The sequence below is a fragment of the Sarcophilus harrisii genome, chromosome 3 (genome assembly GCF_902635505.1).
Source record: "Sarcophilus harrisii chromosome 3, mSarHar1.11, whole genome shotgun sequence".
NCBI lineage: Eukaryota > Metazoa > Chordata > Mammalia > Dasyuromorphia > Dasyuridae > Sarcophilus > Sarcophilus harrisii.
The window spans coordinates 14,246,209-14,267,857 of NC_045428.1; the positions used below are offsets into that span (position 1 = coordinate 14,246,209).

The 21,649-nt window shown below is 39.7% G+C and overlaps 1 protein-coding gene across 2 annotated transcripts in view; it reads right to left on the reverse strand.

Annotated features, from left to right (window-relative positions):
* PLCH1 (phospholipase C eta 1) overlaps nucleotides 1-21,649 on the reverse strand; it is a 152,182-nt gene that overhangs the window by 53,716 nt on the left and 76,817 nt on the right. For both annotated transcript variants that reach the window (XM_031957553.1, XM_031957554.1), the window contains exons 4-6: nucleotides 17,207-17,336; nucleotides 14,543-14,713; nucleotides 2,380-2,473 (exon numbers count right to left, since the gene is read on the reverse strand). In XM_031957553.1, the coding sequence (XP_031813413.1) occupies nucleotides 2,380-2,473; nucleotides 14,543-14,713; nucleotides 17,207-17,336 (395 nt within the window). The remainder of the gene's footprint in view (nucleotides 1-2,379; nucleotides 2,474-14,542; nucleotides 14,714-17,206; nucleotides 17,337-21,649) is intronic.

Sequence of the window (21,649 nt, forward strand, 5' to 3'; positions counted from 1 at the left end):
GATTGAATTTGAACTCAGGTCTTTCTGATTTTCAGCCTAACACTCTAGCCATTGCACAATCTAGTATACTTTAGATCAATTGGAAAAAAGAGGAAATAGATAAGAATTTGGGGAAATATACCAGGAAGCTGACACGATGGCATGATACTATGATTATAAACTAAAAACCTGGGGGTTTAATTTTGTTTCCTGTCAAAATTCTAGGATGTGTTATTATAAGGATAGTTCATAGATAAGAATTTGAAGAAATATACCAGGAAGCTGACACGATGGCATGATACTATGATCATAAACTAAAAACCTGTAGGTTTAATTTTGCTTCCTGTCAAAAATCTAGGATGTGTTATATTACAAGATTTCACAAGCATCTAGAAGAGAAAGCAATGATTTCCAAGAAAGAACCTGGCTTTATTTGGCTTTATTCAGGTTATACCAAACTAACTTTACTTTCTTTTCTGACAGGACTACTGAAATGGTAGCTAAAAATGCTATAGATGGAGATCTAAAATCTATAGATTTTAGATTTGATCTCATTCCTGTTCTTGTAGAAAAGATGGAGAAATGTGGAAATAAACAAATAACATGGTTTGATTCATTTGAAACCAGCGAGATCATGGACCTAACAAGTAGTCATTGATAACTCAATCTCAACTTGGAAGGTTTTAAAACAGTGTGTCCAAGGATCTTTTTGTGGCCTTGGGCTGTGAACATTTTGATCAATAACTTCAATAAATATGTGACTGCTGTTTTCAGGTATCTAAATACCTGTCACACGAAAGAGAAAATTTTCTTGTCCTGCTGTGCCCCAGAGGGTAGAACCAAAATAAACAAATGAAAAAGGCAAAAAAAGGATTTAGATTTGAAGTCAGGAAAAACTTCCTAACAATTAGAGTTGGGAAAATGGCTTGGGAATCCAACTCTAGAGGCCAAAAGGTCACTTGTTAGATATGAGAGAAAGGGAATTATTGTTCAGAAATGAATCAGATTAGATGCCCCCTTTTCTAAAATTTTGTGATATTACTCACAAAGAGGAGGTGAGTTAGACAGAATTAGGATGGACTCCAGAGAGAGCAGGAAGGGAGAGGACTGAAAAGAGGCCTCTAATTAAGGTAGAAGACAATGCCTCAGGATGCATTATGAGAACAATAGGGATTTGATTCTGTATTTTCTATTGAGAAATGTTGGTCCCATAGGAGGGTATGTCCAGCCTCATCCTGTTTAAGAGAGAGAAGTCAGTAGCTGCTGACAGGTAGAAGCAGCCATGCAAGCACTCAGGTCTACTTCATCTAGAAGCTTTTCCTTTCAGGATGTTTCAGCCCCATTTATGGGTTAGAAAAGTCAATTACTTTCCCAAGAGTAATTTACAACACATTAAATACTGCCTTGGGCCTTTTAAAAGTATAATGACAAAGATAATAAACTGACAGGGTTAAGGAGGAAGATACTACAAAGGTACAGACCCTAAGCTGTCAGTTTTATAACATCTGTTTTGAGATGTTCCTGCAAAAGGGCCAAGCAAGTGATAGTTTCCCTAAAAATAATGAAAGTAAAGGAAGATTCACAGGAAACACACACACACACACACACATACACACACACATACACACACACACAGAAAGAGAGAGAAAGAAAAGAGATGTTAGAGAAATGAGCAAAATAAAAAAGAAGTCCTAACACAATGAGTCAATACCAGTAGGTAAAAAACAGGGGTATTATGAGACTCAAATGAAATTATGAACATAAAGCACATTGCAAACTTTAAGACATCCTGTAAATACCAGTTATTCTTGTTATTATGATTATTAGTCTCTAATTTAAGGATGACTCCATTCCCTTAGTTTTTTAACCTCATTTGTTTTAAGTCCAAAGTGATGTTTCTGGAACAATGCTGGGGTGTACTGGTGAAGGTTGAACAACTAGCCTCTGATGGGCTAAAATGTTTGCACACACATTTAAATGTAATCTACATTATTAACATCTCCTTAAATCTAGACAATCAACAAAACAATGAATGGTATCCTGATTTGTAACATGGCCCTCTCCTGTGAGGTATACATGCTTCCTCCTTCCAATATTTAACAATCAGCCAACAACTTGTCAGAGCTAGCTCCAATAAAAGAAAGCCAGGAGAAACCTCTGCTAGAAACAAGATGGCCACAACCCCTGGACTCCCTGAAGAGAGAATAGACAAAGAGAGAGAACTGTGAGAGTGCTTTAAAAAATAAAAACAAAACCCATTCTGTAAGAGATATGAATTAAGAAGAAGGCTTGCAAGCTTTAGAGTTCCCACTAGGGTTCAGGCTTCTTTCCAGGTACCTGTGCCAATTTAATAGTCAAATATAACCAGAAATGAATGTTTGGAATCTAAGGATGCTTTACCTTCTATGCCGAGAACATTTTTCTCCTTGTTTTCTTCAGAAACTTCGAATTTCTTTATGATGTCAAGACAATATTCTGGTGTCACATTGGCCATCTAAAACCAAAAAGACAGTGTTAATGCAATAAGGTCTGAGGAAAGGTCTGTGTCAAACACAAGGGACTTTAAACTCTGCCTGAAATGTTGGTGATCAAATACCAAGGACTCTGAAGAATAAAAGCATGATTCGCACAGTCCTCAAGTGAGATTTCTAGGTTTTTTCCCCAAGTTCTTCACCAGACACATATTTTTTACTTACCTTGTTTAAGTATTGATGGAAGTAGATGACCGACCTCCAAGCTCCTAATAATTCAGATTCTGTGAGCCCTGGCTAGAAGGTGAAACTGACTTGAAAGTGATGTCAGTTTCACCTGTCCACCATGGGATCCACCATCATCCTCCCGGACTTACTCTTCCCAAAGAGCTCCTCTCTGGCCCCTATCACCCAGGTGGGGACTTCAAGCTTGACTCCTTCCTCCCCCTTACCTGCAGAACTCATCAGTTGCTCCATTTACTTCTATCTCCACAACATCACTTGCAACTTTACCTTCCTTCTCTCTGCTCACAGGACAATCGCCTTAGTTGAAACCTAAGCATTTTCACCTGGATCTCTGCAATGATTAGGGCTCCAGGCCACTATTCTCTCCCCTTTCTAATCCATCCTTCCAATCAAGAGGCCAAAAATCACCTTGCTAAGGGACAACTCTAACCAGCCTCAAAAATGCTTCCCCAGTTCTTCCAGGTTAAAAAAAAAACTAAACTCTTCAATCTGTTGTTTAAGGTCTTGTGCTGGTTGGAATTAACCTACCTTTCTAGGGACTCTTTGTGCCCAATCTATGGTAGAGCCTCCAATTCCTGTTGGTCTGATCGGCCACAGCTGGACACATTGTATGTACATTGACTGATGCCATTTTGATCTCTTTGATCACAACAGACAACAACCAATCATTATCACACAGTTTCATATCATGTAACTTCATGAGAAGTCTTCATTCCCATCCAATAGGGTTCTTACTCTTCTCGCTCCCATCTCCACTGGTTTATCTAAGCTGTGCCCCGTGGCAGGAAGGCACTGCCTGCTAAGTTCCACTTTTCAAAATCTTTATCTTCCTTCAAGACTTCAAGTTCAAGTTCTACCTTGTCCATGAGATATTCTCTGTTCCCTAAATGTATATACTCTCCCTTCTTAAATGAACCTGAGTTGATATAATTATATACATGGAATCCTCCCCAACAACTGGGTGACACAGTTTATAGAGTGTCGGACAGGGAGTCCAGAGGACCTGAGTTCAAATTTGGATGAAGACACCTACTAGATGTGATGCTGTGCAAGTCACTGAACCTTGTAAAATATCCCCCAGAGTTGTGAGGATCAAATGAGATAATATTTCTAAAGGACTTTGCAAACTTTATAATATTAGATAAATTCCAATTGCCATCACCATCATCATCACTAAATGGGAATAGGGATTGTTTGTTTTTGTCTTAAGCAAAATTTATTACATAGAATAGGTACTTGTTTGCTAACTGAATAAGTCTTTCCAAACAACCTTTCAGAACCAACACTGCTTTTCAAGGAAGTGTATATCTTTGTATACACTTGTATACATTTCGTATACATCTTGTGTATACAAAGATGATCCAGTCTACAGAGTTATCTCATGAGACAAGTGTTCACAAAGTGTGGATATAAACAAAGTTACATCATAATTCTAGACTGAGCTGTCAGAGGCATTATTTATTCCAGGAGAGGACATCAAGCTGAAGACCAAATGTCCCCTTGAAAACAAACTCAAATTTACTCTTCAGAAATAAAAGAGGGAAAAGAAAAAAATGCTCTCCACATAATGTGAATATACTTGTATGCTCAGGGCTATAGTAGGCATTTCAATGCTTGCGACTGGCTTGATTTGGAGGCAGGCTATAGACCCACATAGTCAATTCCAAACATATTACAGGCATTTTAAAAAAATTTGAGAACAACAATGCTAGTGACAAAGTGATTCATTATATTCAGAGGACATTGTCCATATTTCTGGATATCATCATATAAATATAGCAGCCTTCCAGTTGCTAATAATACATAGTTGGCATTTTAAATTAATAAAAGAGAATGTTCTGAAGACCTAGGATAAAGCCCCTGGGGAGAATTAATGGAAGGATGTGGAGGAGCACAATAGAGAGTGAGGAGGCACACGTGGGCTACAATCAATGCTCAATGACACTACAGATCCCCTACAAAGTGAACAAAGTACAGGGTGTCCCCAAAGCCTCAGTGCTACTTCAAGCTATAATAGTAATTAGAGCATTACTAAGTAGCTTCCCAGCTTTAAACAGTGCTCAGACTTTGAGGACACCCTCTGCACCCAGAAATGCATTTTTGATGATCAGCTTTGTAGAAGAATAAGTGGCCTTTGTAGTGATCTGAGTTCCTAGATCTTCAGTATTCTTTGTCATTACAGTGTTGCCATTATTGTATACCTTGTTCTCCTGATTCCGTTCATAACCCTCTATAGATTTCTGAGAGCATTTTCTTTTTCTCTTTTTATTGATGGGGGAAAGAAAAGAATAGGGGAGGGAGGAGGAAACTAACATTTGTTAAACATTTACTGTGTCTTTAGGACTTTACAAACATTATTTCATTGGATCCTCACAACAATCCTGGGAGATCAGTGTAACTGTGACTCTCACTTTATAACTGAGAAAACTGAGAGCTGGAGATCTTAAGTGATTTGCCACTTAACTAATGAATGTCTGAAGTTGGATTTGAACTCAGACCTTCCTGATTCTAGCCCCACTATTCTATGCACTGTACTACCCAGATAAGAGAGAGAGAAAATAAATGCTTGTTAAAAATGTTTTAAAGTGCTAAAAATCTTTGCATATGTTTTGAAAATAAAAGCCTATTATTTTAAAAGGCAAAAACATTAAAATAAAAAATAAAAATAAAAGGATGCTTAAAAACCAAGGACTTCCTCCCATAAAGTAGCTTGAAATAAATGTAATTCAAGTCAGCAATAGGGTGCCCTTTTTGTTATTGTTCTGCTTATGATTAATAAAGTCACTGAGCCAAGCAGCCAAATGAGTTTCTTGGGCCATGGCATTAATATAAAGCAGTGATCCCTAACTTATGAGTGATGGAATCCGATGTTGCTGGGGTTTTTTTTAGACCTTACACCCCTAGACTGTCCTGAGCACGCTGCTTGGCATTTCAAAGATTAATTCAGCCTCCACATTTCATAGCATCCATTATAATAATCGGAGACATCCTGAGGTGACAGGAAACAAGACAATGAAGAAGCATCGTATTAAAAAATACATCAAACTTTTCACGATTATCGTCATGGTCTCCGGTCCTCAAACAGCCTCTAGAGCAGAAGGCTAAGCGTACTTCCCCCTGACGGGGAACTGGAACAGAAACTAAGAAACAATAGTGACCAATGTCACCCCAAAGGCAATCCTCTTCTCACGATCCCACGTTGTCTCTTAATTATGAGCAAGACAGTAAGTCCATCAGTCAGTCGATAAACATTAATTAGGTGCCTACTGTGTGCCAGGCACTGTGCCAAGTGGATGGCAGTGTCAAAAGCTAACTCCAGCATCTTCCGAGCCCCAAATTTGACTGCAAGCTTTCAGTCCCCAGACTTCATTTAACATTTTAACACCATTTTGATAATGTGTAATATTGTCAAAAGAGAGGTGAGAAATAATTCTCTTCCTAAGAAGTATGGACGATTTTATTAACACACAGAGGCAGCTCAGTATGTTGTTTATTTCCAAGCATAGCGGTGCTATTCATCCAATTTTCTAATTAATAAGAAACAAACAGATATAATCCCTTTCCCAGGAAACAAGGATGTCTAACCCTCTCTCTGACTCTCTCCCAGGGAATTGTCATCAGACTCAGCTAAACTCTAAACCCCAAATCACATCACGGTCATGTATAAGAGGCTTTCTCTGGCCAGGTGACATTGGAACATCAAAACAAGGTCAGTTAGCACCCATCCAATGACTATGGCAATGATTCACATGACTATCCAATGACTATGACAATGATTCATATTTACCTTGCACACAGAGGTTTGCAAAGTGCCCTCTCTTCTCAGGATTACCCTGGTGGGAGGAAGATGCCCACTGATTATTGCCCCTATTTTACAAATGAGGGAAATGAGGCTGTTAAGACATGAGGTGACTTGTAAGTAAGTACAGGAAGCAGGGTCTTCCTGGATCTCCTGACTCCACATCCAGCACCCTACTCCACACCCGGTAGCCTCTCAGGGGTTGGATTTTTATGTAGTAATTTTAGGTTTGCAAAATGTTTTATATAAATGATCTCATTTGACCGGAAGTCGGTACTAGGACTATTCTCCCTGATTTTACAGATGAAGAAACTGAGAATCAGGGAGGTTGATCCTCATTCCTGCTCACAGAGCCAGTAAGTGTTAAAAGCAGATTTCAGCCTCCATCTCTCCAGGCTCCAAATGTGCCCCTGGCTTTCTTTTCAGTTATACCAAGACACAAAGAAAATGGCCTTTAAAAGATTGCTTGATGACTTCAGGGTCAAAGAGAAAAAAGATCAAGAAAATATAAGAAGAAAAAGCCTGGAGCTCTGGGAAAACCTTGCAAAGCAATGTCCTGATCAGGAGGAAAATGCAGGAGAAGTCGGCAAAGGACAATGACAGTGTGGGAAGATTTGTCATGAAAGGAGTCGGAAACAGCTTTAAAGTGGAAAGGATGTGGGGGCAAGGACAGGAAAGGATGAGGACCCTCTGGATATATTTGAGGGTAATAAAGGAGAAATGGGAGGGGCAAAAGCAATTACTGTCATTGGAGCAGAAACTGAGAACAGCTTTAACAAGAAAGTAGAGAAAAAACAAGGAAGAGACTATGCCAAAAGGAGTCATGGATATGGCCAGCCAAGGGTGGGGCAAAGCAGCGAATGTCAAAGAGAAAGGCTCTAAACCCTTGAGAGAAAGCTAGGATTCTACCCTATGTAATCATCAATGTCCACTACTTCAGCATAGAGAATCACGGTGAGAGATAGAATGATATAACGCAGAGGCCACTGAACTTGGAGGAGACTGGGGTTCAAATTCTGCCTCGGATACTAACTACATGGCTAGGCAAGTCATGTGACTTCTATGTGACTCAGTTTCCTTTTCTATAAAATGAAAAGTTTGTCCTAAAGAGACCAATTTAGCTCTGAAACTTCTGTCCTATAAATGGATAATATATGGATTATATAATATATTTTATATATATAAATGGAGCCCAATACTTGCCTTCCCTTCCAATGTACAGTCTCCTGTTCAGTGCTATCTAAAGCTCCTTGGGAATATTTAAGGCCTCTGTTTTGTCTCCCTCCCAGTCCATCATATTCCATAGCAACAAAAAAGGGAATGGAAGCAAACAGAAATGCTGTTTCTGGATTGTCATTAAGGACAAAATGAAAAGATATTAGCCTTAAACTCTGCAAAAGATTCGGGGAGAAAAAGCAGGACAAGGGAGAGTCTCAGTACCAAGAAATCAGAAGAGTAGTTGGTACTTTTGAGAAAGATTTAAGTGGTCATTAGGCAAATACAGAAGAAAAATTGAAAGGAAAAAGCCAAGCTTAATCCCCTGGAGCAACCGATTGAAGACATCTGCAATAATTTTTCAGTGGATACGGAACATTACAAAAAGGAGGTCTAGAGTGGTCCAATTCCCCTTTAACTAGCACCGGCACTTCACAGACATGGAAAGCACGGAGGAAGTCCCCTAGCACTGCTACACTCAAAGAATCAGAGTCCAAATGAATCAGACACAGAGTTGCAAAGGCATAAATCCATTCTTTGCAGAGTTTCAGTGAAATAAAAAGTGTGTCCTATGAGAAGATGTTTTATTTAGTTAAAAACCAGTTTGTCCTCGGCCTCTTTGACAGGAGGAGATATCGTCTCTCCCTGCGACAGCAAAAGAGAAAAATTGGCCGACATTGGGCAATGACAGACTCTGACATCAATTCCAATATCATAAATCCCTGCCATTCAGGTGATCAAATCCCTGCTGCCTTTGGACAGGGCTTTGTCCTCAGTCTCATTCTTTAGCCACAGATTTCTTAGATTAAATGTTTCCTTAGAAACACATTAAACATCGATACAAACAACAAAATGTGTTTAATGACTATTTCAGAGACATACAGATATTAACATAAGTGAAAGTCATAACAATTCCACAGAGTAACCATCCACCCTGGAAAATCAGAATGGATGAAAAATGCATATTGTCCACATGTACGTATGCCCAAGATGTCGCCCATATGATATGGTTCTCCCACAGAATATTCCAAAGCCAGACTTAGGAAATGAACCATTTTCCAAACTATTTTTTAGAACTACTAACAAGAGGACTGGGGAGCTTACTGTCAGCAAGCATGAAGTAGAACTTATTTGTGACTTGTAGAGGGTGTATTTGTCTTTGTGCCATGGCCAAATAAAAAATATGGTTGAGGGGAGAGAAGTATCCACTCCCCAGGTTATATGACAGAAGAAATAAGGGGAGGGACTTCAAAGTAAAAACAATGAAGAAAAAAGATCTGAAGTAATGGAAGGTTATTTTTCTCTATATGACAAAAAAATAGAAGAAAGTATTGAAGAAAAGAAGGGAGAGAAGGACTACCAAATGCCTGGTCCTGAAAAATAGGATGGAGATTCTTTCTATAAAAGAGAGTGTTGGATGGATACTCTGAGAAATTTCTATATTCAGAGAGACAGAGAGACAGAGAGACAGAGACAGACACACACAGACAGAGATAGAAAGACATGCCCAAAGGTAACCCAAGATAAGAAGGCAAGAAAGACCTATGATCTGAAGCGCTGAAGGGACTGTCCAGACCCCTCTGAATATACACTGCTCCCTACTCCGTTAGGCTGGAATGTCATCAAAGTGCCCACTCCCATCAGCGATGGTGGCTCACAACCCATCATCTTCCCATATCATGTGATGCTTGTCTGGATCCTCTCCTAAGTGCTCCATTACCAATCTACACAAAGCACTGGAGGTCTTCCTGTTGGGCTTCTGTCATTCCACGGGTACCACTTCAGCCCTCATAGTGTGCCTCTGTGAGCCAGTGTACTCTCTCCATCACCATCCCATCTCCTCTGAATGCTATGTGTTACACATAAGTCATCACTGGTAATAGGCTACATCCTACTTAACACCCACATGTGTCTCCACTGCCATCTGAGTCACCTGCAATTTTGATTCTTTAGAGTTTGTGAGACTCCATGAATCAGAACCATCCAACATTCCTAGGAGAATGTTGTAGTTACAATGATGGCTTCGAGTGGTGGGCTTTTTTGATGAAGGGAGTGTTTCAAACACTATGCCATCTCCCCACTACAATCCAACCTACTCTCTCTGTCTTAAGTCAGCTCTGGAACTAGAGATCCCTTGTCCCTCTTAGTATATACATCAGCACAATGGCTTATTTATCACTGACAGACAGGAGATGCTCAATGACAGAAGGTATCAGCAATTGGAAAGAAAGGGACCGTCTCAGTTTTTATTTTTGTTAAAATTCTTGTTTGCCTGAAAGCTGACATGTTTTGCAACTTAATTATTTTGAGAGTTTAGAAGAGCAGAAGTAGAGTCCAGACTAATTTGTCACACAGATACTGAAAGCAAGTTGCCACAGGCAGTGATATACTGGACACAAGAAAACTGAATCACTGTGGCTGAGACATTCTAATATAGAACATAATAATATGGAATAGAGGGCAGTGATCCTTGGTCAGGTGTCCCCTGTCATTGTCCCCATCAAGCCAGGTAGCAGCAGTGAAATATAAGCCTGTGGTGTGCATAGTATTAGTAAGTAAATAGGATTTCTCCGATGGCGGTGGTGATTTGAAAAGTCCATGTGCTAAACCAAAGGAACAGCATCCAAGAAAACCTACTTCCCATGGAAGCGATACATGATTCCCATGAATCATATTAGATCTCCTTTCCTTTGGATCTCTTATTTTCCTTCAGGGATTTCCCTTGGTCTCCTACTCTTAACCTGGAATCAAATATTTTTCTCTGGGGAATGCCATCTTAAATTTGAACGTGACATAGGACTTGTCAAAAACTAAAAACTTATTCAACTGCTTGCATGCACGGACACGTCTACTGCCCACCAGACATACATTATCCCTGTCTGGAGCTATTCAGATCTGCTCTGCTTATATTTGAAGTCCCATTCTAATAGTCCTCAAGTGCAACACGCTTTAAAAGCAGGGAAAATGTCACGTTAGCCGGCTGGGGATAAAAAAATGAATTTTTCGATATGAATTCTTAGAAGGCACTTCTGAAATTCTAAAAGATTCAATAAGCTATACACTACAAAATAGAACTCTGTACCTTAAGAGACTTTGTGCCTCAGAAACAGGAAAAGTTTCATTTTTAGCCCCAGCATTTAATATAGAGCTTGGCAGATGGGAAGTGCTTATTGACTCATTGATTGATTGATCACTGTGGATCGAGAGAATTTTGAGCTGAAAGAAATCATAGAGGTAATCCCAGTCCATCATTTTCATTTTTAGATGAAGTGACTGGGCCCTAAGGACATTAATAAATGCTTGTGAGTCGCCTGATTGATTGCCCAAGATCAAAACATTGCAGATGGATGAGATTGGAAGTGATGGAGGCAAAACTTCACTCTCAGGTCCTGTCTGATGTTATTTCTGCTGCACCAAGCCTGGAGAACTTTGCCTTGTGAGCGACAATCGCCAGGGCAGCCTAATTAATTCATCTTTGGGCAGGGAGTTTCAGTCTGCTTATCTCCAATGAGTTAATGATCTTTAAGGTTCCAAATGGCGGGGGTTTTTTTAGTTCTGCATGAAGACCATAACATACATACATACATATACATGTATATGTATACATGTATATTTATATGTATACACACACACACACACACATATATATAGGCATGAACAGATATATAGCTATAGATATCAATGGCAGAAGGTATCCGCAATTGGAAAGAAAGGGACCGTCTCATTTTTAATTTTTATGAAAATTCTGTTATTTATATATATATATACATATATATAAATCTGCCTTATATAGATACAGATGATATAGATATAGATATCAATGGCAGAAGGTATCCGCAATTGGAAAGAAAGGGACCATCTCATTTTTAATTTTTATCAAAATTCTGTTTTATAAATAAATAAATATATATATATACATATATATAAAACAAGAAGAAAAAAAGATAAGGGAAAAATCTGTATCCCCTGCAGTCAAGTTTCCTTTACTGAGATGAACATTTGAAACCTTTTGTTCTTACGTTCTCCTCTGACCGTTGATAAACATGGCGATGGCAAAATCTGCCACCGCCACCATCTTGCCCAAATAACACTCCCGTCATTTGACATAACTTGTTTCTCATGACTAGCCTTCACACCAGGAACAAATCCAAGATTATATTAAAAATGTAATAAAAATGGTTGATAGCCTCAGACAGGGAAGGTTTGGAAAAAGTTGGCCTTATTGAGGATTTCTACCAAGGTGCTCCAATACCGCAGTTCCCAATTATCTGGGGATTTTTCATTTTCAAACAGGTTTGAGCTGTGCTAAGAACGACCCCCAGCTTTCTGAGATAAGGAATTAAAAAAAATAAAGAAACTCGGGATAGAGGAAAAATTTCTAAATGAAAAGTTATCACTTCAGTTGTTCCACATAATCCAAACTTGAATCCAAAATGAATGATTGTGATTTTACCCAAGATTAGCTCAAGAAAAGCATCTTTACAGTGTGTGACCAAGTTCAGAATTCTGTAACAAAGCACAAAATCCCAGAGAAATTGGTAACACAGTTTCATAGATTTTTTTTTCTATTCCACTAATAAAATGTCCTAGAAATTCAATAAAACCTCAGTCTGTATAATATTAATTTTAAACAGTGTCAAGCAGGATCTGACCAAGGTACTTGCACTTCAGGGGAGGGGGCTTTCTGTACCTCCCCCATTTGTCAGACATATGGAAATACCCACATTATCTCTTAAAGTCAACATTCAATTTCCCTTGAAGCCTCTGGAGTCCCCAATGTCACGAAAGTCCTATCGTGACATGCCCTATGCCACATCTGAGAAGCCATTGAGCTTTCAAAGCCCTACCAACACCACTCAAGCATTTGGAAAACCCAAGCTCCTCAGTCTTGTGGGAGTCAGAGCTCCCTTTGAGACATCTCAAGAGCCACCTCCGACAGGAAGCCCACCCTGATCCACACCACCGACCGTTACTAGCTCTGCCACAGATCTGTGTCTATTTGGCCTATATTTTGTATTTATGCTTTTATGTTTGGGTTGTTCCTTTGCAAAAGTGCATACGTTTTTGGAGGGTGTGGGTTATTTCATGTTTGTCTCTGTATTCTCATGGCAAAGCCCAGCACGGGGCACATGACAGGTGATTAGTAAATGTTTGCTAGTTCAGGGAATAAAAGAGAGAAAAGCCTTCCCAAGCAAAAGTGATGTCAGTTACAAGCACATCAATGAATTGCATTGTCCAGGGAGCCATTAATAAAGGAGAGGGAAGGTTTTCAGCATAAGACTGGCCAACCAGTGGTGATTTTTTTCCTTTTTTTTTTTTTTGGCTGAGACAATTGGGTTAAGTGACTTGCCCAGGGTCACATATCCAGGAAGTGTTAAGTGTCTTATCCAGATTTGAACTCAGGTCCTCCTGACTTCAGGGCTGGGGCTCTATCCACTGCGCCATCGAGCTTCCCCAGATTTTTTTTTCAACTCCCAATACTCATAAAGCCATAAGGTCACAGATGTGGAGCTGGAAGGGAGTTTGGGGTATTCTAATTCACCCCTCCTTTTTTAGCTAAAGCAATTGAATTTTAGGGAGGCTAAGTAATTCATCCCAGGTCACAGAAGCATTAAATTCAGAGACAGAATTTGAACCCAGTTCTTTGTGGTGCTTTTCCTACTGCATCAAGCTATGAATTAAGAAATCTCTCTTCTTGAGGCATAATTGAGGCTAAGTGGTAAAGTGGACAATGGAATCAGGAAGACTCATCTTCATGAGCTCAAATACGGCCCCAGACACTTATTAGCTGTGTGACCTTGGACAAATCACTTCACCCTGTTTAACCTCAGTTTCCTTATATGTAAAAGGAGCTGGAGAAGGAAACAGCCAACATTCCAGATCTTTGCCAAGAAAACTCCCAGTGAGGTCACAGAGAGTTGGCTATGACTGAAAACACCTGAACAACTCAGCGCCGTGGCAGGCCATGGAGAGAGAAAGATAATTCTGAATGAAAGTTTTGATTAGTTATGATTCATGCGAGCAGAGTTATAGACACTCAAGAAGATCACAGATCCAGCCCATCAGTTGGAGAATGGCTGAATAAATTGTGGTATATGAATATTATGGAATATTACTGTTCTGTAAGCAATGACCAACAGGATGATTTCAGAAAGGCCTGGAGAGACTTACACGAACTGATGCTGAGTGAAATGACCAGGACCAGGAGATCATTATATACTTCAACAACAATACTATATGATGACCAGTTCTGATGGACCTGGCCATCCTCAGCAACGAGATCAACCAAATCATTTCCAATGGAGCAGTAATGAACTGAACCAGCTATGCCCAGAGAAAGAACTCTGGGAGATGACTAAGAACCATTACATCGAATTCCCAATCCCTATATTTATGCCCACCTGCATTTTTGATTTCCTTCACAGGCTAATTGTACAATATTTCAGAGTCCGATTCTTTTTGTACAGCAAAATAACGGTTTGGTCAGGTATACTTATTGTGTATCTAATTTATATTTTAATATATTTAACATCTACTGGTCATCCTGCCATCTAGGGGAGGGGGTGGGGGGTAAGAGGGGAAAAATTGGAACAAGAGGTTTGGCAATTGTCAATGCTGTAAAGTTACCCATACATATAACCTGTAAATAAAAGGCTATTAAATAAAAATAAATCACAGATCCAAGTATCTTTGGCATAAAACAAACGTGTGTGTTGGAAGCCAAGTTGTGCCCCCATTTCCACCTCCTAGTCCACCCTTTTGGCTCTACCAGTGATGGCTTTCCCAGGTGGAAATGAAACTCACTCAAGTCATCCATCTCAGAGGCTCTTACCTTTTGTTCCACCTTCAGAAACTGGGCCAGCTCTTCCACGGTCAAGTGGTCCTTCTTGTCACTATAGCTCAAGAGCAGCAAGAAGAGGTCCCGTCTCAGGGACATCATTTTGTAAAAAACACAAAACTCTTCGAACGTCAGAGTTCCCTGATTCTCGTCCGTGTCGGCCTCCTGCAAGGGGCAAGGGGAACAGAAATCCAAGGAGCAATGACTGCCTCGACAGACTGAAATTGGGACTGAGCCAAAACACACACCACAGAGGATGCTTAGCCTGGGAGCGAGGGCTGAAAAGGTCTCTCTATTTCACCAACTTCTAAAGAAACATGATCATCAAATAGACTTGAAATGAGCGGGGGTGGGAATGGGGAGGAAGTGGCTTGAGTCCTTACTTTGCATCCTGTAACTGGGGGCCTGAATGCTCATTTCCCCTGGACAAAGTTGGAGGCACTGGTGGAATGATTTCTCTTTGTTCCCAGCGCTTTACTGAAAACCACACAAACCCATTGGGGACGAGGTCATGATCTTCTCTGGGAGTTTCGTTTTCAAAGAGAAAAATTTATAATGAAATTAGCAGAAGTTTTAACAGAGGAAAAATAACAGAACCTCAGCTCACTCTATGGATGAGCCATTGTCCCTTTTAGGAGAGACTCTTCTGCCTTCTGGACCGAGTGGTCTACTGTCCAAGCTATAACTAATAGCTTGGCTATTAGGCTAGTAGGGCTTTGTCCCAGGGGGTGGCCATCTTGGGGGGAGGCGACTTTCCTCCTAAACGCAATCTTCAGCTACATGTCTAGCTGTCCTTTGCTGATCTATTGTGTCATGAGGCTTCCATCACCATAACAGCCCCCTTTTCTGGTGACTAACTAAGGCAGCAGAATGGAGAAAATACAGTCCTGGAACTTAAAAGATTCAAATCCTGATACTTACTACCAGGGGAAGCTCCCAATCCCTGTGCAGCACAGCCTGGGGGCAGACCACCCTATCTCCCAGAATGACTCTGGTTGAGGGTGGATTGTCCAATGCAACCCTCCTGCCTACCTCTTTGATCTGAATTAGAAACAGGAAGAGCTCTTCCCTCTCCTTCCCACAAGACAGAGATGAATCAGAGCATACAGAAAATGATTTTAAAGAATGTGAATTTTGTGAAGTGTCCTCAGTGGAAATGTGTAATGAAACATGGAATTTGGGGAAGTATTTGGGCTTTTAAAAAGGCTTGCTTATCATTCAATGAAATATAAATAAACCCTTTGAGAAATGCTCCCTTCTCCAGAAAATCTCTATATAGGCTAGTTGTTAACACTAACAACTGTTATTTTTTTGGTCAATAGCCTGTGAAAGAATTTGAATCGTGGGTTCCCTTGACAAATAAGAGGTAAAAATTTTGTGAATCCTGGAAATTGGGTCTGCTGGTCATTTTCTACCAAAGCTCTTTTCTCTCAAATATAACTTTGCAGATGAAGACCAAATATAGTCAAGAGCACATGAATGCAGCCAGAATACAGAACATCATGTCTCTTGTTGATTAGGGCTCTCCATGGACGAGATACTCCATTGCTTCCTTGACTGATTAGACATTTGAAAACTTTAAGGTCTGAGTGAGATCTTGTGTAAAAGTGAAATGAAAGAACTTGGAAAGTAGTGCTCTCTTTAAGTTTTTGAAAGGCTGTCATTTGGAAGAGGCTCCGATTTATTCTGCTTGCCCTCAGAGGGCAGAACTAGAAGCCATGGGTGGATGATACAGAGAAACAGCCTTAGGATAGAAAGTCTTAGCTACTGGAGCTGATCAGAAGTAGAAGGGGAAACCAAGACAAAATGGCAGGTTTCCCCCTCTTAGCCAAGGTTTAAAAGGTATCGGTCAAATATTCTATGGTTGGGATTCTCATTCAGAAACATGTTGGGCTAGATAGCTCCTGAGAGTCTTTCAGCTCAGATTTGATGACTCAGGTAGCAACATCTTATTATCTCTGAATCAAAAGCAGCATTTTAGAATGAGACAAGGCCACTGTATCAATTTCCCTTTCATGGGTTGCCAATAATAATATATTTTTTAAAAGAATAGCTAAAAATCATTATGCAATATAGAGATATTGCTGGAAAGGAAGAGGGAAAGAGATTGAAGTTTCTCCAACAAAGTAAATCCCTTAGCTGTTATTTGTTGATGGGTGGGGGCAGGGGAAAGGGAAAATCCCACTTTTATGAAAGGAAAAATTACACACTTGTGAGGAGAGCACCTGGTGTGAGAATGCCCCAGAAATTCAGATTGGTGACTCCGCTGTAACTTAGAGTCTTAGAAAATCTCTCAAGGTATCAAGAGGTTCAATGACATGTATGTATATGTGTGTGTATGTGTGTGTGTGTGTATGTATATATATATATGTATGTGTGTGTATGTGTGTATGTATATATGTGTGTGTGTTGTATATATATATATGTGTGTGTGTAAATATATGTGTGTGTGTGTGTGTGTGTGTGTATATATATATATATATATATATATGTATACATATAGCCATATAGCCAGCCTATGTCAAAGCTAGGAAGTGAATCCAGATCTTTCCTGAGTGCAGCTCATACAAAATCATATCCATGGACAGACTGCCAGGAGCCTTTCATGATCTCCTCCACTAATCACCTCCTGCCTTGGTCTTTATGGACAAGCTTTACCTGAAACATCTGCCGAACTTTTCTCCGAGGCAGGTTCACATTGAGTTTATGCATCAGTTGGTGGATCTCTTCAATGTTCAACAAGCCATCCCCATTCTTGTCGGCCTCTTCGAAAGTCTGTTTCACCCACGTGAGGCACAAAGGTCAAGGAAATATTCTTCCCAACTTCCCAAAGAGAAGTCCAGATTGTCCCTGACTTGCCTCTGCTCTGCCTACGGTAATTCAATTCACACTCAGCACACTCTGTCAATCACCCCTGTTATGACTCATGGCATCCATGGTCAGCTGGCAAAGAGGCCTCCAGTTACTTTCTCGAATGTTCTCGAGCCAGAGAGCCCAGGCCCCCAGTTCCCAGCCTCAAGTAAGGGTCTAGTCTCATTCTAAAACCATCCCCTCTCTGGCTCCTTGCGCAGAACCAGTCATCCAGACATTTCTCCAGTTAATTAAAAAATTAATTCAATTCAAATAATAAATACAAGATGAATGAAGTAAACTAAGTCGATGGAACGACCCTTTTAAATGGACATAAATGTTTTATATGTTTGGAGCACAGAGACATAACTTAGAGATGATGAAGTCGTAGTTAACTATGTACTTACAGTCATTTCAATATTTTTAAAAGTTAGGACCAGGCTCACGATCAGAAATGTAGCCCTTGTAGAAAAATCAAGGGTAGGAAAGGCCAAAGGAGGCCAGAAACTATGGTCAGTTTCCCCTCTTCCCAAGCTACACTGGAATCAATGTACATTGGATCAGACTGTTTTCTCTTCTCTTGCTGTGAAAAGAGCCCTGGATTTGCCTCAATGACCTAAACAAGTCACTTATCAACTCTCCCAGCCTCAGTTTCCTAGAAAATGGGAGAGTGGATGATGTGAATGATTTTGACCTTTCCCTTCTAGTTCTAAAATCTCATGATGCTAAAATCTTAAGCGTAAACATTTGGTTTCCACACACACACACACACACACACACACACACCCCTTCCCTCTAGCAACATCGCACACATTTGGCGGATCAATTGCAAGTCAAGTGTTTTGATATCTTAAAGCTGTTCTTTATGATTAAGAAATACATGAGCTTTCAAAGAAGCGCTGAGTAAATTATTCATGTGTAATATGCCCAGAAAATCAAAAAGAGAAAGGATTCTTCTGGCTACATGAAACTGAGAAGGGTTAAGATCAAGAAAGAACTGATTTCTTTTCTATCCAGAAACTGGGAAGCCATGTTAAAAACACAGTGAGATCTGGGAGATGACTAAAAACCATTACATTGAATTCCCAATCCCTATATTTATGCAAACCTGCATTTTTTATTTCCTTCACAGGCTAATTGTACAATATTTCAGAGTCTGATTCTTTTTGTACAGCAAAATAACGTTTTGGTCAGGTATACTTATTGTGTATCTAATTTATATTTTAATATATTTAACATCTACTGGTCATCCTGCCATCTGGGGGAGGGGGTGGGGGGGTAAGAGGTGAAAAATTGGAACAAGAGGTTTGGCAATTGTTGGTGCTGTAAGGTTGCCCATGCATATATCCTGTAAATAAAAGGCTATTAAATAAAAAAAAAAAAAAAAAAAAAAAAACACAGTGAGAGCACCCACATCAAAGGAATCTCAAATTCATCCAGTATAGAACACAATCCAACTAACATTTTTCAAGTGCCTATTATGTGCAAGACATGACTCTGGATACTAATGAAATAAAAATTTTAAAAAGAAATGAACACAGTCACTAGCTCACAACTTGGCTAAGAAAAAAATTCTACTCCTTTCCCTCCAAAAAAAAAAAAAAACCTCTAGAAAAACAATGACAAAGAAGAATACGAATAACTTACATTTATGTAATATTTAGTTGCTGTTCAGTTGTTTTCTGCTGTGTTCAACTTTTCATGACCTCAGTGGGGCTTTTCTTGACAAAAATACTGAAGTGCTTTGCCATTCCATTCTCCGGCTCATTTTACAGATGAAGAAACTGAGGCAAACAGGTGACTTGCCTACGGTCACATAGCTAATAAGTATCTAAGGCTAGATTTGAACTCATAAAGATGACCCTTCCATGGTTCTGAGCCCTGTACTCTATGTTCTGTATCACTAAGCTGCCCTATTTATGCAGAATTTTATAACTGTTTTCTCACTTTATCATCATAATAACCCTGAGAAAAAAGTACCATTATTATCATTCCCAGGAAAGTGAGATAGAAATTAAGTGATCTGCTGGAGTAGTAAGTAGCTAAGATCAAATTTGAACTCAGGTTCTCCTGACTCCAAGCCCAATGTTTTATGCATTCTGGTACCATCCAGCTGTCAGTGGAGAAAAATTTTTCATTTGGGTTCATCAATAAAATAAGACTTTATGGAATACATGACCCCGGGGATAGAACTTGGAGGGGAGAAGGATTTCGATAGTTAGAGACATGTGGGGGTGGGGAGTGTACTCCAAGAGTGAGAGACAGTTCATATGACTCACACAGGCAATAAACAGGCTGAGATCAGGGGATAATTAGTAGGAAAATTAGTTGGAACATTGAGTACTTTAAAGAGAGTGCAGTGAAATAAGATTCAGAAAGTAGGTAGGAGCCAGAGGGCAAAGGGCTTTGAATGCAAGACCAAGGAATTTATTTCTATTTTTCATTTTTTTCTTCAGCAAGGACTATTTTTATTGGTCCAATATGTCTATGATTGCATAAACCACATTACGTTCTGACCTAATTTTGTTTTTTACCATTTAAAATTTATTATCTTCTCTTATGTTCAACATCTATTTACCACTGAAATTCTTAGTCTTAAGTGAAAATGAAAAAACCTATTCTTTTCAATTAATGTAATTATCTGTGTGTTCAATTAGGGATTTCATAAAGATTTATGCTAAATCTGATCTACGTGTATCAGAAGATTCCTTTTTTTTTTTTTTTTTTTTAGACCGTGGCTTTAGCTGATTTTTGCTTTCCCTTTCCTATTTATTTGACCTAATCTCTTTACCTCTCTCTTTTCTGTTCTAGTAGCACAAGCAGCTACCAAATTTCTTGTGAGATCATTTCTCGGTGATTACTGGGAGTATGGTCTCATCCTAGCTGGTCTTTTTTCCAGGGTGATTTTCTGTGGCAGCTCCTAACCTGCCAACCTTGTTAATATAAACATGGCAAGCTGCCAGTCCCCAGAAGGGAGTCGCACAAACAAATAGGAGCAGCTTCTAAAAACTGTTCCTGAACACAATAAATGGAGGTATGTGTGATGTGCAGCCACTTCAAGGATAATGAGTTAATGTGTCAGTCAATGTCTCGATATCTTGGGATGTCGTCCTCCCTAGCCATCCAAGGTGAGGAAAACATTTCCTGGAATAAAACTGCAAAACTATAGCAGGGAAGAAGACTCACTGAGGGTTTTGTAATATCTTAGGAAGAGGCAGGAGCCAAAACAAAACAACCTATAATTCATGGAAGCAATACAGGTGATTCACCCCCAGAAAATTCACCCCCATTTTAATCGCCGCTGGAAAGGGCAGCTAGAAACCCCCTTTAAAAGTAATCAACTGGCCCAGATTAACTACCCTCAATGTGTCTGCCATGTACACAAATAGAAAACCAAATAGATACGTTTGTTTTCAGTGGTAGAATATAACCTCCTTGAGGGCAGGGAGTCTTTCTTTTCTCCCTTTTGTGTGCTTGGGATAGTTACTTAGATAGGGCAGTTATAATTTAGAAACAAATACCAAACAAAGCTTTAAGCTCTAAATGAATGTTAGCAATTGTTATTGTTACTGATGAGAGAGATATTTAAAAAATATAAGGTCCATTTATATACGTGTGAGTATGTATGTATGTACAGACATGTACACGTAAGAGTGTATTCACTGCCCCCTTGAGCCCAGCTGAATGTCCTAAAAAAGTTTCTGCATTCAAATGGATCAATATAAATCCACCATATTTCCTACCCAAGGAGCATTTCAGGACAGACAGACAGACACACACACACACACCCCTTGTAACAGCAAGGGCAAAGGACCTTTTTTTTTTTTAAAGCTACTTTGCATCATTATTTTTTGATCCCCAAAGGAAGGGGGCTTCTGAACCCAGCAAGTAGATTATGTGGGTCACACAACTGCAGAAGGCCACAAGAATTCTCTCCATTAAGGACACATATACAGATTGAGTTTTTCTAATGGATCAAGGAGGGTGTTCTTGACAGACTCACATTTACACAGCGCTTCGGAGCTTACGAGGCAGTTTTCCTCTCAACAGTCTTGTGAGCGGGGCAGTTTATGCATCACTAATTGGCAGACTGACTTGCCCGTGGTCATGGAGCTAGCAATGTGGAAGCCAGATTCTCATCCGGATTCCCATCAGAACTCTAGAGCATTTGCTACATCTCCGAGTTGCCTCATCACTAAGTCCAGCATCATGTATCTATCAGTAATGGAAGGTAGTGGGGAGAGGGTTGAC